At 54.4% G+C, this 17,164-nt stretch overlaps 1 protein-coding gene and 1 long non-coding RNA gene across 7 annotated transcripts in view; one reads left to right on the forward strand and one right to left on the reverse strand.

Annotated features, from left to right (window-relative positions):
- WDFY1 (WD repeat and FYVE domain containing 1) overlaps positions 1 to 15,854 on the reverse strand; it is a 118,290-nt gene extending 102,436 nt beyond the window's left edge. For all 4 annotated transcript variants that reach the window (XR_005385453.1, XM_038585878.1, XM_038585879.1 and 1 more), the window contains exon 1: positions 15,657 to 15,854. Coding sequence is in view for 3 of the 4 variants with exons in the window: in XM_038585878.1 (XP_038441806.1) it covers positions 15,657 to 15,793 (137 nt within the window). In the remaining variant the exon portion in view is untranslated. The remainder of the gene's footprint in view (positions 1 to 15,656) is intronic.
- On the forward strand, positions 1,173 to 5,984 carry LOC111094365. Of its 3 annotated transcripts, none has more exons than XR_005385454.1 (3): positions 1,173 to 1,891; positions 4,411 to 4,520; positions 5,658 to 5,984. It is a non-coding gene; the product is annotated as an uncharacterized LOC111094365 (long non-coding RNA). The 3 variants fall into 3 exon arrangements; XR_005385455.1 differs by having other exon boundaries at positions 4,414 to 4,520; XR_005385456.1 differs by having other exon boundaries at positions 1,173 to 1,359; positions 4,414 to 4,520.
- Positions 15,855 to 17,164: the final 1,310 nt, after the last annotated feature.

Here is a 17,164-nt window from a genome sequence, read left to right on the forward strand (position 1 = left end):
TAATTTTAAGTTGTTTTAAAACAATAGTTTGATATTTTTCCAAGAGGTACTTAGAGAGGAAATGTGTCATTTCTTTCAGAGCCTAAATAAAACATTTTCAGAGTTCTCCAAGCTACTATTACCTACAGCAACCTCCTCTGCCCTCCTAGTTAGAGAAGCATGGTAATATTTATGCATCACTACATGGGATGCCCACCACTACCATCATTTTACTTGTCTATTATTATTTTTTATAAAAATTTTATTTATTTGAAAATAAAGATTTTATTTATTTGATACAGAGAGAGAGCAAGAGAGCACAAGCAGGCTCCACACTGAGTAGAGAGCCTGACGTGGGGCTCAATCTCAGGACCCTGAAGTCATGGCCTGAGCAGAAGGCATATGCTTCACTGACTGAGCCCCCCAGGTGCCCTGTTGCCTATCGTTCTTCAGCAAGGTGGATGATCCATTTATTTTCTGGAAAACAAGAAGCCAAAGCTGGACTGTATTTTTTTTTTTATTTTAAATATTTCAAGTGTTTAAAACATATTGCTGTGCAGGGCTAAGCAAATGAACAACTGAAAAGAATAAAAAGCCATTTCTAGGGTTCTTGTAATTTTCTGTCAGCACTGGGAATCAGAACTCTTTGGCAAAAATTTGTCCCATATACTGAGAAAAATGTTTCCTGCCTCATACTGCTGCTGCTGCTGCTACTACTACTAGTAATAACAGCAACCAAGTGATTTAGGAACTCCATACTTGGCAACCGATTCTGAAGAAATTTAACAGGAAAAAAAAAAGGAATTAACGCATTACAGAAAAGTTCCTATGAGCATTACTCAAAGGAATAAAAACTGGGGGGAAAGGTGAAATAACGAAATGGGTTAATGGCCTATTAATTCCATAGCTTACGCAGTCATTACAAATCGTTCTGAAAATCATGAGTTCATGATAAGCTACTGAATTAGTATGTTTCACAGTCATTAAAAATCCACACAGAGATCGTGAACCCATGAGAAAATGTTTACGAAATGTTAATTTTTTTTTAAAGTATAACGTAAAATGATGTAACTTCACTTCTATAACTGGGCCAAGCCAGGTAGGAGAGAAGGATCATAGCTGTAGAGCCACCAAGGCCTTCAGTGACTTGGGGGTGGCGGTTGGGGGGGGGGGGTGTTCCTTGAGCCCAGAGACTCCAGTCCCCAGTCCCCAGCCCCCAGCCCCCAACTCAAGGAGCAGAATGAGCCAACAGTTGAACGAGTCCTCGTGAGCCCGGCACACTCAGGGATGAACGTCTGACGTCCAGGCAGCTGGCTGGGGGCGAAGCCCGTCTGCTCCCTACGGACGCCTGTGCTCCCTCATTCGGGCAAGAGCAAGCAGGTGGGGGAGGAAGGCAGGCCTCAGGCGGAAGCTCCAGCGCAAGTGTGGGCACTAGAGTCAAAGGCGATGTCAAGTAGGGGGACCCATCGAAGCTGGTGGGAGATCTGAGCATCCCTGGGGTTAGTGCACAGGGCCCAGGACACCCAGAGCTCACAGGGAGACGCAGACCCAAGGACCGAGACACCAGGGTCGAGGTGCTGGATGGACAGAACCTTGAGCATGTCAGCAGGGGACACAGCCAGTGAAGGAATCCGAAGCAGGAGGGCAGTTAACAGACGACACCAAGAGGCACCAGGGCCACCAGGCCTGAAAGACACAAGGCGATAAATACTCCGTGCCTCTTAAAAAACGTGTCCCTGCCTGAGTTCTTATGAGTTCACAGCAGTGAACTATAGTGGCAGACAGAGCTACGTCCTGTGTTCTAGAAAATACTCCAGGATACGAAAAAGGCTACTGTTGGTGGAGAATGTGAGCCACATCCTCATGACAAGACGTCAGCCAAGGCCTCCCTTTTATACTCAGGGAGGCAAATGTAAGGAGAGTCAAGGTTCTAGAATCAAACAAAGCATCAGTTTGTTGAATTGCTTTGTCCAATTTTATTGCTCTTTTATAAGAGGATAATAAAAATTCACATTTCAAAACATTACAAAATAATTCAAAACAAAGCAGCTTTACGTGGTAAATAATAAGTAAAACAATTTATTTTTTTAAATTAAATTTGTCTTTTCTTTTTTTTAAGATTTTATTTATTTATTCATGAAAGACACAGACAGAAAGAGAAGCAGAGACACAGGCAGAGGGAGAAGCAGGCTTCATGCAAGGAGCCCGATGTGGGACTCGACCCTGGTACTCCAGGATCACACCCTGGGCTGAAGGCAGGCGCTAAACCGCTGAGCCACACAGGGATCCCCTAAGTAAAACAATTTAAAAAAGAAAAAACGCTTTTCAGAAAATTCCACATTTTACCTTCCAAAGGAGTTAACCCCTAAACAAAAAGGAAGCATGAAAAAGTAAATTACTTTTTCCCTCCAAAAAAATCCAGACTATGCACAAGTCGAGGTCTAACTTCAAAGCTCTCATTTAGTTCAAAGAAACCCTGACTTCTGTGCTAAACAGGAACAATGAGTCCAACAAAATCTCTCTCGATTAACACATATTTGGTATGTTTCTCGTTTCAAATTTTTATTTAAATTCTGGTTAACAAGGAGGGCAATACTGCTTTCAGGAGCAGAATTCAGGGATTCAGCACATGCACACAACACCCCGCTGTGCCTCCTTAGTGCCTGGCGCCCACCTACCCCCTCCCCACCCACGACCTTCCATCAACCCTAAGTTTGTTCTCTATGGTCAAGAGTCTCTTATGGTTTGCTCCCCTCTCTCTCTCTCTCTTTTTTTTTCCTTCCCGTATGTGTATCTGTTTTGTTTCTTAAATTTCCCACGAGTGAAATCATACAGCATTTGTGTTTCTCTGACTTATTTTGCATTAGCACAACACTCTCTAGCTCCATCCACGTTTGTGCAAATGGCAAAATTTCATTCTTTTTGGTGGCCGAGTAATATTCCATTGTACATATAGTTTACCCCTTCTTTATCTATTCATCAGTTGATGGACATTTATTTTTACAATAAACCAGAGAAGAGAAAAAGTTAAGAAAATCATCAGGAAGAGAGAATCCATTTATAGTACCATGCCATATAAAATCCACATATAAGTGGACCTGCACAGTCCAAAGCCATGCTGTTCAAGGGTCAACTGTACTTGCTGTTTTAAGCCACTGAATCTTACCTGGTTTGTCTCATATCAGAAACTAAATGATACAATGCTATCTGTTCAAGAAATAGAGTATCTTTGATTCTGCCCTTAAAATAAAAAATAGGGGGATCCCTGGGTGGCTCAACAGTTTAGCGCCTGCCTTCTGCCCAGGGCATGATTCTGGAGACCAGGGATCGAGTCCCACGTTGGGCTCCCTGCATGGAGCCTGCTTCTCCCTCTGCCTGTGTCTCTGCCTCTCTCTCTCTCTCTCTCTCATGAATAAATAAATAAGTTTTTTTTTTTAAAAAAAGATAGCATTTGGCACTTACCGAGTGTCAAGGATTTAAAAGTACTGAATAAACAAATAAGTTCACTTCACTTTGAACCGAAATAGAGGATCCTCGCTTTGCACAGATGTTAATTTTTTTTTTTTAAAGATTTTATTTCAGAGAGAAAGTGAGCAAAAGAGAGAGACGGCATGCCCATGCGTGAGAGAGGACAAGCCAGGGCAGAGGCAGAGGGAGGAGGAGAAGTGGACTCCCTCTGAGCATGGGGCCCAACGTGGGGCTCGATCCCAGGACCCTGAGATCATGACTTGAGCCGAAGGCAGATCCCTGCGCAGATGCTAAATTGAATCCCAAGAAACTAAAGAAGTTACTGTAAAGCATAAACGAAGTTATTACTCTTAATTATTATTCAATGTTTTTCATCCTATCAAGGATCAAAATTCTGCATGTTCTTAGCTTACTACAGTAGATATATGAAAAGCAGACTAAAAACCACAGGTCTGGTTAAGAATGAAGTATGTGTTCCAGTGAAACTAGTCTGTGCTCTTCTCAAAGATATACCTGATGGTCAGAATAGGTGGAGGAGCTCCTCTCATTTCTTCGAGGCCCTTTGACTCCCCTCAAAGAATTGATTAAAAGCAACTTAAAAATGTACTTTAGGAAATCACCAAGTCTATAAAGCCTTAACTGCTTAAGCTAGAAAGAGGAAGAAAGAAGACAGATTCCAAGCATGGTTCTTCTGGTGAAAAGCGCTGGCTCTCAAAGCAGGGGCATCTTGTGGGAGTGCTGATTAATATCATTTTTAAACCTAAAACTGCATGAGGACACACATCTGGATTCAAGACATTTTATTTTCCAATACGATTACCTTGAAAATCACGCCCACACTTTGGTAAAAAGATTCAAAGCGCACACCAGTGCTGCGGTAAAATCACAAGGCCAAATTCTGTCTCGCCTGACACATCAGCATTTCTAAAAACAGATCTTTTTTTTTTTTTTTTTCTTTTAAAGCAGGTTCCACACTCAGCGTGGAGCCTAGTGCATGGCTTAAACTCACTACCTTGAAATCAAGACCTGAGCTAACATCAAGAGTTGGACGTCCAACTGACTGGGCCACCCAGGTACCCCTTTTTAAATTTCTCAAAAACACCCTAATGATCCCCAAACAGCTAAATGAAAGCAATTCAACCATTTTTACATTATAAACTGTTACATTATGCCAGGATTACTCAACTAACCAATTGAACACAGAATACAGAGGATAGGATATGTTTCAAATTAAGCCCAAGGCCTGCTTCTGTTAACCTCTTACAATAGTTAAGTTTGAGGAAAGTCACTCTTAGGGCTGCTGATACTATTTCGCATCTTGATAAATCACCAAACATTTCCGTTACCTTCAGCAAAGGATATTTTTTCCTACACTTAACTACTTCCGGGGGCTCCAGACACAGTGTGTGATTCTGGTCGCCTCCAGAGCTTTCTCTAACATTAGAATGTTAGCCTAAAAGAGAAAGAAAAGGACATGGCCATCAGTGCAATCTGCTCTTATCAAATAAATAGCAGTTTCCTTTCAGCCAAGTCTCCTGAACTCTGCCCTCTTCATTCCTGTAACAGAAAGAAGCCTTTCTCCTTTGGTAACAAAGGGGGGAAAACACTAGATTTTTACTGAACCAACTAAACGGGTAGGCAGGGAAACCAGCCTCTTTTCACCAAGGAAAATTAGATTGGCTGAGAACAAATTTATATTCCCATCTCCTTCTACAGTCCAGGGAAGGAACTGTGAACAGCTTCAACGGCCCGCGCTGGTGCCTCTCGAACTCCTGCTGTTGTCACAAGCAGATGTTTATCCCAAGAGGAAGGCCACTTATGTGGCATCCCCACCAGCTCCTGGACTGCCTCTCCAGAAGCCAGATGGCTACTTTCCTACCTGCAGATGTGTTCTTTTTCAGTTGAGGAACCATTCCTGCTGCCATCTGTTCACTGTTAGCATCCAAATGATTTTTTGCGACCTCTGTGCTACCAAGAAGGCTGACGGCCATCAGAACCTCGAGCAGCAGGAGTGATCAAGGCAGGATGCAGTCAACATAGGGTCCATGCAACACTTTCTTATGTCACCAAGAGAAAAGGTTCAAGCTCTATCCATAGCCTAGATGTCTCAAAACACAGGGTTAAACCAAATCCAAAAAAGTACAGTTTGAGGCAGTGAGGAAGAGCAGCCTAGCTTCCAATTCTGTTCCACACTTCTTTCTTCCTTCCAGGTCTGTCTGTTGATTCACCCAAGCTAACAACATTGAGACCAGCGCACACCTGCTTCCTTCTGGGAGTCTGGAATTTCGGCAAGCGCCAGGCAGAGGGCACCTACCCGGCCAGCCCCCAAAAGCGGTGGGCACAGAGTCTCTACTGAGCCTCCTGGTCGACAGTGCTGTACCCAAGGGGTCATAACTCAATGCGGAGGAATGGAGCCCCTCCTGTGGGTCTCTCCACAGGGCAAAGATGCACAGGAGCTCACATTGATTTCCTGCGGCCTCTGTGCCTTTCCTTCCACCAATGCTGTTTGTGTCCTTTCACTGCAATAAATCGTGGCCATGAGCATGAGCTTACGTCAGCGGTCCTTCTAGGGAATCCGTGGGCCGAGGGGTGGCCGTGGGGCCCCTGAACAAAGCAGGGCACAGGTGTTATGAGGGAAAACCCACGACTGACGTGACTTGTAAGTGACTGATTCGGAAATGATGAGAAGGCACGACTCAAAGACAGTTACCAGAACTTAGGTTTCTAAGTGATCCCCAAATGGTTACTGTCCTACTTCATACGGAAAAAAAATTTTTTTTTATTTCCACATGCACACAGAGAGCAAGCAAACATCTTCAGCTTTTGATGAGATTAAAATAATTACATGGGAAATAATAACAGACAACATGTGCAAACTGCTTTCCCTGTGCTGGGCACTGTTCAGTGCACTGTGCATATTAATTATCCTAATTCTCACAAAACCCTGATGTAGGCACTGTCCCCATGTCACAGATAAGAAAACTACGGCACAGAAAGACTAAGCAACCTCTCCTAAGGTCACACGGCTGGGACTCAAACTCGGGCCTTCTGGATCCAGGACTGGCTCTCGACCGTGCCATAAAAAGAAAACGATCCTCACGACGAAGGGCCACTCCAACAAAAGGAAAAAATCCTTCCTCCTTCTCCTTTCTTCGTTTTGTTTTCTAACAGAGTCCACTTTTCAGCACTGCGTGATGACAAAAACACAGCAGTGAACACCCCAGTTTAATGTGTAAGCCAACAACTTCCAGCTATGCCAGGTTTTCTCCTAAGCGTAACACTTTAAAAACTCAGGTTGTTTATTCAAAATGACTTCCGCGTGAGCAGCTAAAAATATATAATTTTTCCCTCAAACTACCTTAATGTGCTTAGAAACATCTGAAAGGAAACAAGCGTATCAGGATAAAAAGCTGGTTTATAACAATGGCAAGAAAAGCAGATGCCACACTTTAAAAGTTGGATTTCTATAACTGCTACTGTTTACCAGCCTAAGTGCAACATCCTACAGTATTTTAAAACACATGAGATCTGCCTTTGTTTGACTTAGGCCAGACAAGTGAGTTTCTGGCGGAAATCAATGGTGACCTCCATTTTTGCATCAGGGCAAAAGCATAAGCACGCTCATCCTCAAACTGTTTTCCAAAAATGAAGATGGCAGGATGGCAGGCTTATTTCTTTTATCTTATTTAAATATTTTATTTTGGGCAGCCCACGTGGCTCAGCGGTTTAGCACTGCCTTCAGCCCAGGGCGTGATCCTGGAGACCCAGGATCGAGTCCCACGTCGGGCTTCCTGCATGGAGCCTACTTCTCCCTCAGCCTGTGTCTCTGCCTCTCTCTCTCTCTCTGTGTCTCTCATGAATAAATAAATAAAATATTTTTTAAAAAATTATAAGTAACTTAATTAATCTTTTATTTATTTATTTATTTATTTTTAATTTTTTTTTTAATTTTTTTTTTTAATTTTTTTTTTTAATTTTTTTTTTTTTAATCTTTTATTTAAATTCAATTTGCCAGCATATAGTGTAACACCCAGTGGCCTTATTTCTAAGGCTGTATCATGAAGTCTTTTCTTTTAAAAATTCTATGCTTCAACTGATTCTAAAAGTATGGTGCAGTCCACAGCAAAAAAAAAAAAAAAAATCAAAGGGCAAATGTGTCCTGGGAATGGGTTCTCAAGGTCTCAGCACATTTCACTTCTGTTCAGAAAGCTGAGTCTCACTTTCTGTTTCCACTATCAGGAAAATGGTTACTGTAGTTCAAATTCTACAACTTACCACCCAGGTTTGGTACTTTTCTTTTTACAGTTTCCTGGCTAGAGAGAGTCCTACTTTATTGATTCGACAATATTTTTTTAAAGATTTATTTATTTATTCATGAGAGGCACGGAGCCAGAGGCAGAGGGAGAAGCAGGCTCCGTGCAGGGAGCCCGATGCACAGCTCCATCCCTGGACCCCCCAGGTCACGCCCTGAGCCGAAGGCAGAGGCTCCACTGCTGAGCCCCCCAGGCGTCCTGATTGGAGAGAATATTTTTTTTTTAAGCTTTACAAATGCAGCATACTTGGCATGTTCAAAAATGCCAGTTCCCAAGTTCAGGCAACTGCAAACTTAAGTTAAAAACACACATTCAGGTGTAGGGTAACAAGAGTGCAGTAATGAGGCCCTTAACAGAATGTACAGGCAGGCACACAGGGGAGCAGTGCCACCTTCTGCTGACCCTTCCGCGGCAGGAACTCCGACGGTTTCTGCTCAGACCCCAAAGCTCGGCACCCAAAGCATTACTAGTGACTCCTGGTGCGAGGGGCTCAGGCTGGGCATTCCGTAGCAGGTTAACACTCCCCGAGGGGATGGTGTGTATTCAGACGTGTCCCACACGGTTTGGTTTTAATGGGAAATAGACGAGTACAGGTAACTGATTCCAGGCAAATATATCCCGGAAAAGGACACAGAAGAGGACAGAGTACAAAGTATTCGCCCCTCGTGGGCCTGCAAGGCAAACACTGTGCCCACTGTGCCCACAACACTCGTGCAGAAGAGCGGTTCTCAAAGTGGGGTTCCTGAACCAGCATCATCAACATCAACATCACTGGGAACCTGGAAGACATGCAAACGCTGGGGTCCCATCCCAGCCTCGCTCAATCAGAATCTCCATTTGATTCTGATACATGCTCAGGTTTGAGAACCGCTGTCTGGGGAGACCAGAGAAGTAAGTACACTGAGCCTAACCCCGGCTGTCTCAACCACGGTGCTACTGACATCTGGAGCTGCTAGTTCTTGTAGTGAGGTCCTGTCCCGTGCCTTACAGGATGCTGGGCAGCATCTCTGGCCTGACCCTCTAGATGCCAGCAATCCCCGCTATAGTCCTGCCAACCAGAATGTCCCCAGAGACTGCCACATGCCCCTGTGGGGGCAAAATCACCCCTTGTTGAGAACCACAGGCCTAGTTTAGAAAAATGGGCACTAACTTTAGGCAACCCTCACATCTCACTTTTCCTCTCAAAGTGCTCTCACGCCAGTTCTCACTGCTTTTAACTTTTATCAAGTGAATTAACTTTAGCAGGAGCCTACTTTAAATTTAAAAGTTGCCGTTCTGAGCATTACAGCACAAGTTATATTAGAAAAGGTACAAACTTCAAAAACAAAAAACAAAAAAACCAAAAACCTAAAAGGAAGGAAGGATAGCTGAATTATAGCCAAAGGTGGAATCCTAGCATGTCACACTTGCTGCCAGAACAGTCGATCGTTGACGGATACCAACTGGATTCAGTTTCTCCAAATGCGCAATAGGGCCCCCTAGTCGCACCTGGGTTCAAATCTCAACCCAATCACTTACTAGCTACTAGGCCTTGGGCAGTTACTTCAGTATCTTTGTGCCTTGGTTTCCTGTCAAAGGCCCACTGCCATCGGAGGCACACACCCACCGTCTGTCCCGTAACACTCCGGGGGCCCAGGATAACTGCTTCTGCGGGAAGACGGACAGACACACTGCACGGGATAAAGACTACACACGGAAAAAAAAAAAAAAAAAAAAAAAAAAGACTACACACAGTCCCATCTCTTCAGGTTGGGTTTTACCACCAAGGAGTTTTCAGGCCCAGTTTACGAACCAACCAACAGAACAAGCCCACCTTCGGCTTTTACAACACACTGAATCTTGGAGCTACTGATAAGGGAGGTGCCTGTACTCCCCACCTCGTGGGGAACGTGAGAGGGATGCAGCCCCATACAGAGGTCCGACTCTGCACCAGTAGGGAGCACGGACTTTTATTTCACTAATTCATTTATTTTTATTTTTATTTTTATTTTTATTTTTTGAGAGAAGGGACTTTTAAAAGGTTTAGCCACTGTTATTTCCAAAGTACAAACTCGGGTCCTGTCACTTGCTTTGAAATCTCTGATGGTTTCTTACTGAAGTCAAACAGCCCACATTGGCATACGAGGAAGGCCTTCCAGCTCTCAGGACTCTGTCCTGCTGCGGCCACTCAGATACCCTTTGCTCTGGTCACCTACAAGTAACCGTGCTCCCTTACTGCCCCTTGCTCTTTCCACCTGCCTGGGACAGGGATGTGCCCCTCTTCTTCCCACAGCCCACTGCTCTGTCCAGGGACATCTCCTGAGGCTGTCCTTAAACCCTGGCCCTCAAGGACATGCTCCCCTCTGTGTCTCCCCAACGCCCTGGAAGCTGACAGCACAGAGCCATCTCGTCACCAGTCTGTCCAGCCCTTCGGTAACAGATTTTGGCATCACTTGTCTTTCTATCCCACAGGTCCAGCACACAGTGTCTAATAAATGCCTGTCTGATGAATAAGGGTGGTCAGAGTTCTGCTTCCTTAATATGCTGGTTCCATCAGGTCAAGAGCCATAAATATCAATGAATCAGAAGTCAGGAGGGCAAGTGCTATGACTTTTGATCCCTGTTGTATTCCCTAAGCCTGGCACTCAATAGGTACAGTATCTCTAAATATATGAATGAACGAGTGCATGAAGGTATGAATGAATGAATGAATGAATGAATGAATGAATGAATGACTAAAGAGTACGGCACATAGTCATGACAATGTTAAAGATACACCACCATATCCAACAACAAAAAACCCATAAGCCACGTGCTTCCATAAATCTCACGAACTAAGGCACCTGCTAAAAAGCATCCTGCCTTCAAGGAAGCTCCAGGGGCATGAAACACAAGTTGCGAACACAAGGCTTCACCCCTCACCTGGTCCAGTCATCGGCAAGGGCCCTGCTGGGCTCCCGTGAAAAACTAGGCTGATCTGAGGCTCCCCCGGAACATTTCAGTCCCAGAGCAGCTAAGTAATCACTTTCCATAAAACATTTATCAGCACTGCTCCTGGCCAGTAATCGCAAACATTCGGCAATTCACCCGACATCATGAGTCAGGAATACGATATTTTGCTGCATAAGATACCTAAGTTTTATAAAATGTTGTCTGCATCCAAGTTCATGTCCTGCAAATATCATTATGGTGTCCTTCGCCCTTTTGCCTTTTTTCCACCTTCCCTTCTCCTCTCTTTTCCTTGCTGCTTCTGCAAAGCAACAGCCAGGTCCTCGCAATAGCTCCTCTCCTCCTTTGAGGTCAGCTCCCTGCAAATGAGCTGGAGAGGCCACTGCCTGCTCATAAAACAACGGGCTCAAAAAGCAAAACACAAAGGTTGACTAGGCACCGGGGGCTTCGGGTTCTCTGTTCCCAGTCAGGACAGGCCCTCAACGGTACTTCAGAAGCTCTATGCCTACAAACGGCGGGGCAGTGCTGTCTGCTCTAAGGGGACAGGGCAAGTACCTGCCGTCTTCCAGAAGGCCTTAGGACTTTTGGAGTTCACCATTTAAGAGCACTCATTGTGGGAGGAAACCGAATTTCACTGGCAAACATCAGTCATTTCCTCCAAATTCCCACCGTAAAGCCACAAACCTTTTAAACATTCAGGGCTTTAAAAACACTAAAGTTTTAAAACAAATAATTTCTCTTCAATCCAATCACACAGCCCTGGGCAGACCAAAGAGCTGGAGCCTGGGTTGCGTTCCGGCTTCACCAGCATCTCTGTGACTCTCCAAGGGCCTCAGTGTCCTTCCTCTTGGATAAAATGAGAGAATCGGATCAGATCAGTGATTCCCAAAGTGTGGTGGGCAAGTTGTCATAGCACAAGAAAGAGATGACTTTAGGCGCACAGCTACGTGCTTTAGCTGAGTTGAATTCTTTGGGGCAAGTGATACTGGTTTTCCATTAATGGTGGAAAATAATGTTTTCTTTCAAAGAAAAAGCAAACCTTTTAAAACATAAGTCCCCCTTTAGGAAAAAAAACAACTATGTGATAAGTAAGAGTTCAGGTGGTTCTTACAGCTGTAAAGAAAAAAAAAACTGATCTAGGGACCCCGTGTTGTGCAAAAAGAGTTGTCAAGGCAGCATAAAGCACAAGAAAGGGATGGAAGCTCCTGGAGGTCTGCGGAGAGAAGGGAATCCCTGGCACCCGGACGCGGCGACCTGCCACCAGGCTCCTGGCTCCAGGCTCCGAGGCTTGGAACCTACCACAGCCAAGGGCCCAGAAGCCCTCCTCCCGCCCCAGAGATCCCAACGCTTTCTAGGAGCAAGCGGAGCCCCACGAGGAGGGCAGGACCCGGATCCCAGGCTAGGCCCGGCTGTTGGGGGCACTGCCTGGAGGAGCTCAAGGGGACGCCACCCCCCCCAGCAGCCGGCAGAGGGAGTCCCCCCTGGAATGGGGGGGCCTCCCGGATCCCAGGCTGTGGGGGGGTGGTTACTGGCTGCAGGGGCGCTGGGCAGGGCTCCCGTTTGGAAGGGGCAGGGGTCCCGGGCTGGAGGGGGGGGTCCCGGCTGGCAGGGGCAGGGATCTCGGGCTGGGCGGGGGTGGGGGGGGCGGTCCGGGCTGGCAGGGGCAGGGATCCCGGGCTGGGGGGAGGGGGGTCCGGGCTGGCAGGGGCAGGGATCCCGGGCTGGGGGGGGGGGGGGTTCCGGCTGGCAGGGGCAGGGATCCCGGGCTGGGGGGGTGGTCCCGGCTGGCAGGGCAGGGATCCCGGGCTGGGGGGGGGTGTCCGGGCTGGCAGGGCAGGGATCCCGGGCTGGTGGGGGGGGGGGGGGTCGAGCCGGCTGGCAGGGCAGGGATCCCGGGCTGGGGGGGTGGTCCCGGCTGGCAGGCGCAGGGGTCCCAGGCTGGGGGGGGGGGGTCCCGGCTGGCAGGGCAGGGATCCCGGGCTGGGGGGGGGTGTCCGGGCTGGCAGGGCAGGGATCCCGGGCTGGTGGGGGGGGGGGGGGGTCGAGCCGGCTGGCAGGGCAGGGATCCCGGGCTGGGAGGGGGGGTCGAGCCGGCTGGCAGGGCAGGGGTCCCGGGCTGGGAGGGGGGGTCCCGGCTGGCAGGGCAGGGGTCCCCGGCTGGGGGGGGGGGGTCCCGGCTGGCAGGCGCAGGGGTCCCGGGCTGGGGGGGGGTGTCCGGGCTGGCAGGGCAGGGATCCCGGGCTGGTGGGGGGGGGTGTCGAGCCGGCTGGCAGGGCAGGGATCCCGGGCTGGGGGGGTGGTCCCGGCTGGCAGGCGCAGGGGTCCCAGGCTGGGGGGGGGGGTCCCGGCTGGCAGGGCAGGGGTCCCGGGCTGGGAGGGGGGGGTCCGGGCTGGCAGGGCAGGGATCCCGGGCTGGGAGGGGGGGGGGTCCCGGCTGGCAGGCGCAGGGGTCCCAGGCTGGGGGGGGGGGGTCCCGGCTGGCAGGGCAGGGGTCCCGGGCTGGGAGGGGGGGGGTCCGGGCTGGCAGGGCAGGGATCCCGGGCTGGGAGGGGGGGGGGTCCCGGCTGGCAGGCGCAGGGGTCCCAGGCTGGGGGGGGGGGGGTCCCGGCTGGCAGGGCAGGGGTCCCGGGCTGGGAGGGGGGGGTCCGGGCTGGCAGGGCAGGGATCCCGGGCTGGGAGGGGGGGGGTCCCGGCTGGCAGGCGCAGGGGTCCCAGGCTGGGGGGGGGGGGTCCCGGCTGGCAGGGCAGGGGTCCCGGGCTGGGAGGGGGGGGTCCCGGCTGGCAGGGCAGGGGTCCCAGGCTGGGGGGGGGGGTCCCGGCTGGCAGGCGCAGGGGTCCCGGGCTGGGGGGGGGTGTCCGGGCTGGCAGGGCAGGGATCCCGGGCTGGTGGGGGGGGGTGTCGAGCCGGCTGGCAGGGCAGGGATCCCGGGCTGGGGGGGTGGTCCCGGCTGGCAGGCGCAGGGGTCCCAGGCTGGGGGGGGGGGTCCCGGCTGGCAGGGGCAGGGGTCCCGGGCTGGGGGGGGGGGGTCCGGGCTGGCAGGGGCAGGGGTCCCGGGCTGGGGGGGGGGTCCCGGCTGGCAGGCGCAGGGGTCCCGGGCTGGGGAGGTGGGGGTCCCGGCTGGCAGGGGCAGGGATCCCGGGCTGGGGGGGGGTCCCGGCTGGCAGGGGCAGGGGTCCCGGGCTGGGGGGGGGGTCCGGGCTGGCAGGGGCAGGGGTCCCGGGCTGGGGGGGGGGGTCCCGGCTGGCAGGCGCAGGGGTCCCGGGCTGGGGGGGGGGGTCCCGGCTGGCAGGGGCAGGGATCCCGGGCTGGGGGGGGGTCCCGGCTGGCAGGGGCAGGGGTCCCGGGCTGGGGGGGGGGGTCCCGGCTGGCAGGGGCAGGGATCCCGGGCTGGGAGGGGGGGGGTCCCGGCTGGCAGGCGCAGGGGTCCCAGGCTGGGGGGGGGGGGTCCCGGCTGGCAGGGCAGGGGTCCCGGGCTGGGAGGGGGGGGGTCCGGGCTGGCAGGGCAGGGATCCCGGGCTGGGAGGGGGGGGGTCCCGGCTGGCAGGCGCAGGGGTCCCAGGCTGGGGGGGGGGGGGTCCCGGCTGGCAGGGCAGGGGTCCCGGGCTGGGAGGGGGGGTCCCGGCTGGCAGGGCAGGGGTCCCAGGCTGGGGGGGGGGGTCCCGGCTGGCAGGCGCAGGGGTCCCGGGCTGGGGGGGGGTGTCCGGGCTGGCAGGGCAGGGATCCCGGGCTGGTGGGGGGGGTGTCGAGCCGGCTGGCAGGGCAGGGATCCCGGGCTGGGGGGGTGGTCCCGGCTGGCAGGCGCAGGGGTCCCAGGCTGGGGGGGGGGGGTCCCGGCTGGCAGGGGCAGGGGTCCCGGGCTGGGGGGGGGGGTCCGGGCTGGCAGGGGCAGGGGTCCCGGGCTGGGGGGGGGGTCCCGGCTGGCAGGCGCAGGGGTCCGGGCTGGGAGGTGGGGGTCCCGGCTGGCAGGGGCAGGGATCCCGGGCTGGGGGGGGGTCCCGGCTGGCAGGGGCAGGGGTCCCGGGCTGGGGGGGGGGGTCCGGGCTGGCAGGGGCAGGGGTCCCGGGCTGGGGGGGGGGGGTCCCGGCTGGCAGGCGCAGGGGTCCCGGGCTGGGGGGGGGGGGTCCCGGCTGGCAGGGGCAGGGATCCCGGGCTGGGGGGTGGGGGTCCCGGCTGGCAGGCGCAGGGATCCCGGGCTGGGGGGGGGGGGTCCCGGCTGGCAGGGGCAGGGGTCCCGGGCTGGGGGGGGGGGGGTCCGGGCTGGCAGGGGCAGGGGTCCCGGGCTGGGGGGGGTGGCGTCCCGGCTGGCAGGGGCAGGGATCCCGGGCTGGGGGGGGGGGGGGGTCCCGGCTGGCAGGGGCAGGGATCCCGGGCTGGGAGGGGGGCGTCCCGGCTGGCAGGGCAGGGGTCCCGGGCTGGGGGGGGGGGTCCCGGCTGCAGGGGCAGGGATCCCGGGCTGGGAGGGGGGCGTCCCGGCTGGCAGGCGCAGGGGTCCCGGGCTGGGGGGGGGGGGTCCCGGCTGGCAGGGGCAGGGATCCCGGGCTGGGGGGGGGGGGTCCCGGCTGGCAGGCGCAGGGGTCCCGGGCTGGGGGGGGGGGGGTCCCGGCTGGCAGGGGCAGGGATCCCGGGCTGGGGGGGGGGGGCGTCCCGGCTGGCAGGGGCAGGGATCCCGGGCTGGGGGGGGGGGGGCCCGGCTGGCAGGGGCAGGGGTCCCGGGCTGGTGGGGGGGGGTCCCGGCTGGCAGGCGCAGGGGTCCCGGGCTGGGGGGGGGCGGGTCCCGGCTGGCAGGACGCAGCCGCACCACGGGGCGTCCGGAGGGGCGGGGGGAACCCGGTCGGGGCTGGAGGGCGAAGGTGCGAGCCCCCGGGGCGCGGACGAGGCCGGGGCCGTGGGCCCCCCGCCGTCCCCCCCGCTCCCCCCTCCGCTCCCCCGTCCGCTCCCCCCGCCCCGCCCCGCCCCGCCGGCCCGACCTGTCCTCGCTGGCGGTGATGACGCCGTCCTCCTTGGGGATGAGCAGCGCGGCCGTGACGGCGTCCTGGTGCCCCTCGATCTTGCTCAGCAGCGCGGGGCGGCTGCTCTGCGGCCTGGAGTGGATCTCGGCCGCCATGTTCGCGGCGGCGGCGGCGGCGGCGGGGGCCTCCCGCGGGGCCCATCAGCTGACGGCCGGGCGGGCGGGGACGCGCCGGGTCCGCGGGGCCGCGCCGCCGTAGTTCCCCGAGCGCTGCCGCCCGCGCCCGTATTGCCTGGGGAAGCGGCGCAGCCGAAAACCCGCGGGGGCCGGGCCGGGCCGGGCCGGGCCGGGCGGGGCCGCGGGGAAGGCTCCAGGGGCGGGGCTGGAGGCGCGGGCTCGGGGCGGGGAGGAGCAGGTGGAGGCTCCACGAATCGGCCCCGCCCGGCCCGAGCCTTCCGGAAACCACAGTGCGACGCGGCGCTCACCCCGCGGAGCCGGTGTTGGGAGCCGGTGCGCGCGGCGGCAGGAGCGCGGACCCCGGAGCGCCCCGCGCCATCCTGCAGGCGGCCGGGCCGGCGCGCTCCCGCCGAGCGCCTTGGTGGTGCGGACCGCAGCCTTCGGGATGGAGAGACGAGTGCCCCTGGGTTCTCACTGCAGCGAGGGGAAGCTGAGTCACTTGCCTCGTTAAGGTGGAGCAGCTCTCGGAAGAAGGGAAGCGGCGCCTGCTCCGGGAGCTGCCCGCAGGCCTCCGCGGAGCCCCTCCACGCCCCCACGGGAACACCCGAAACGCGAACCCGCTCAAGCCGCAGACGTGAACAAGCCTCCCCCGACGCTGGCTGATGAGAGTGACCCCTGCCTCCCTACCAACCACAGCTTGACCCTCTGCCTAACCTTTCTGCCTCCGGACCAAACGAACACCTCCGATCACACAGTGATCCCCGTTTCCTGACAGCTTCCAGTCCAGTCCAGTCCAGAGGAGAGACCTTCCTGAGACCCCCTCTGAAATCCTCTAACACACACCCAAACCCCACAACAAGTCCTTTCCATCACCAACGCCCCATGGATCCCTCCCGTGAAAGGCCTCCTCCTGCTGATGAGCAACCGACCCAACATGCTCACCTGTGACCCAACATGCTCACCTGTGACCCAACATGCTCACCTGTGACTGTCGCTGGTGCCTTTGGGGCCGGAGCGCATCCAAAGCTACTAAGTTGAAGGGTCATGATGAGGACCCAGAAAATCACTGACGTTGGAGACCTCCCCTCTCCAACCCACACTCCCCTTCCACATATTGTATTATTCTGCCTTGCGAACTGCAGGATTCCAGTACAGCTATGCTGCAGAGGGGGCTATCCAGAACTTTTTTTTTTAATTTTTATTTATTTATGATAGTCACACACACACAGAGAGAGAGAGAGAGAGGGGCAGAGACATAGGCAGGCTCCATGCACTGGGAGCCCAACATGGGATTCGATCCTGGGTCTCCAGGATCGCGCCCTGGGCCAAACACAGGTGCTAAACCTCTGC

The sequence above is a fragment of the Canis lupus genome, chromosome 37, assembly GCF_011100685.1.
Source record: "Canis lupus familiaris isolate Mischka breed German Shepherd chromosome 37, alternate assembly UU_Cfam_GSD_1.0, whole genome shotgun sequence".
NCBI classification, from domain to species: domain Eukaryota; kingdom Metazoa; phylum Chordata; class Mammalia; order Carnivora; family Canidae; genus Canis; species Canis lupus.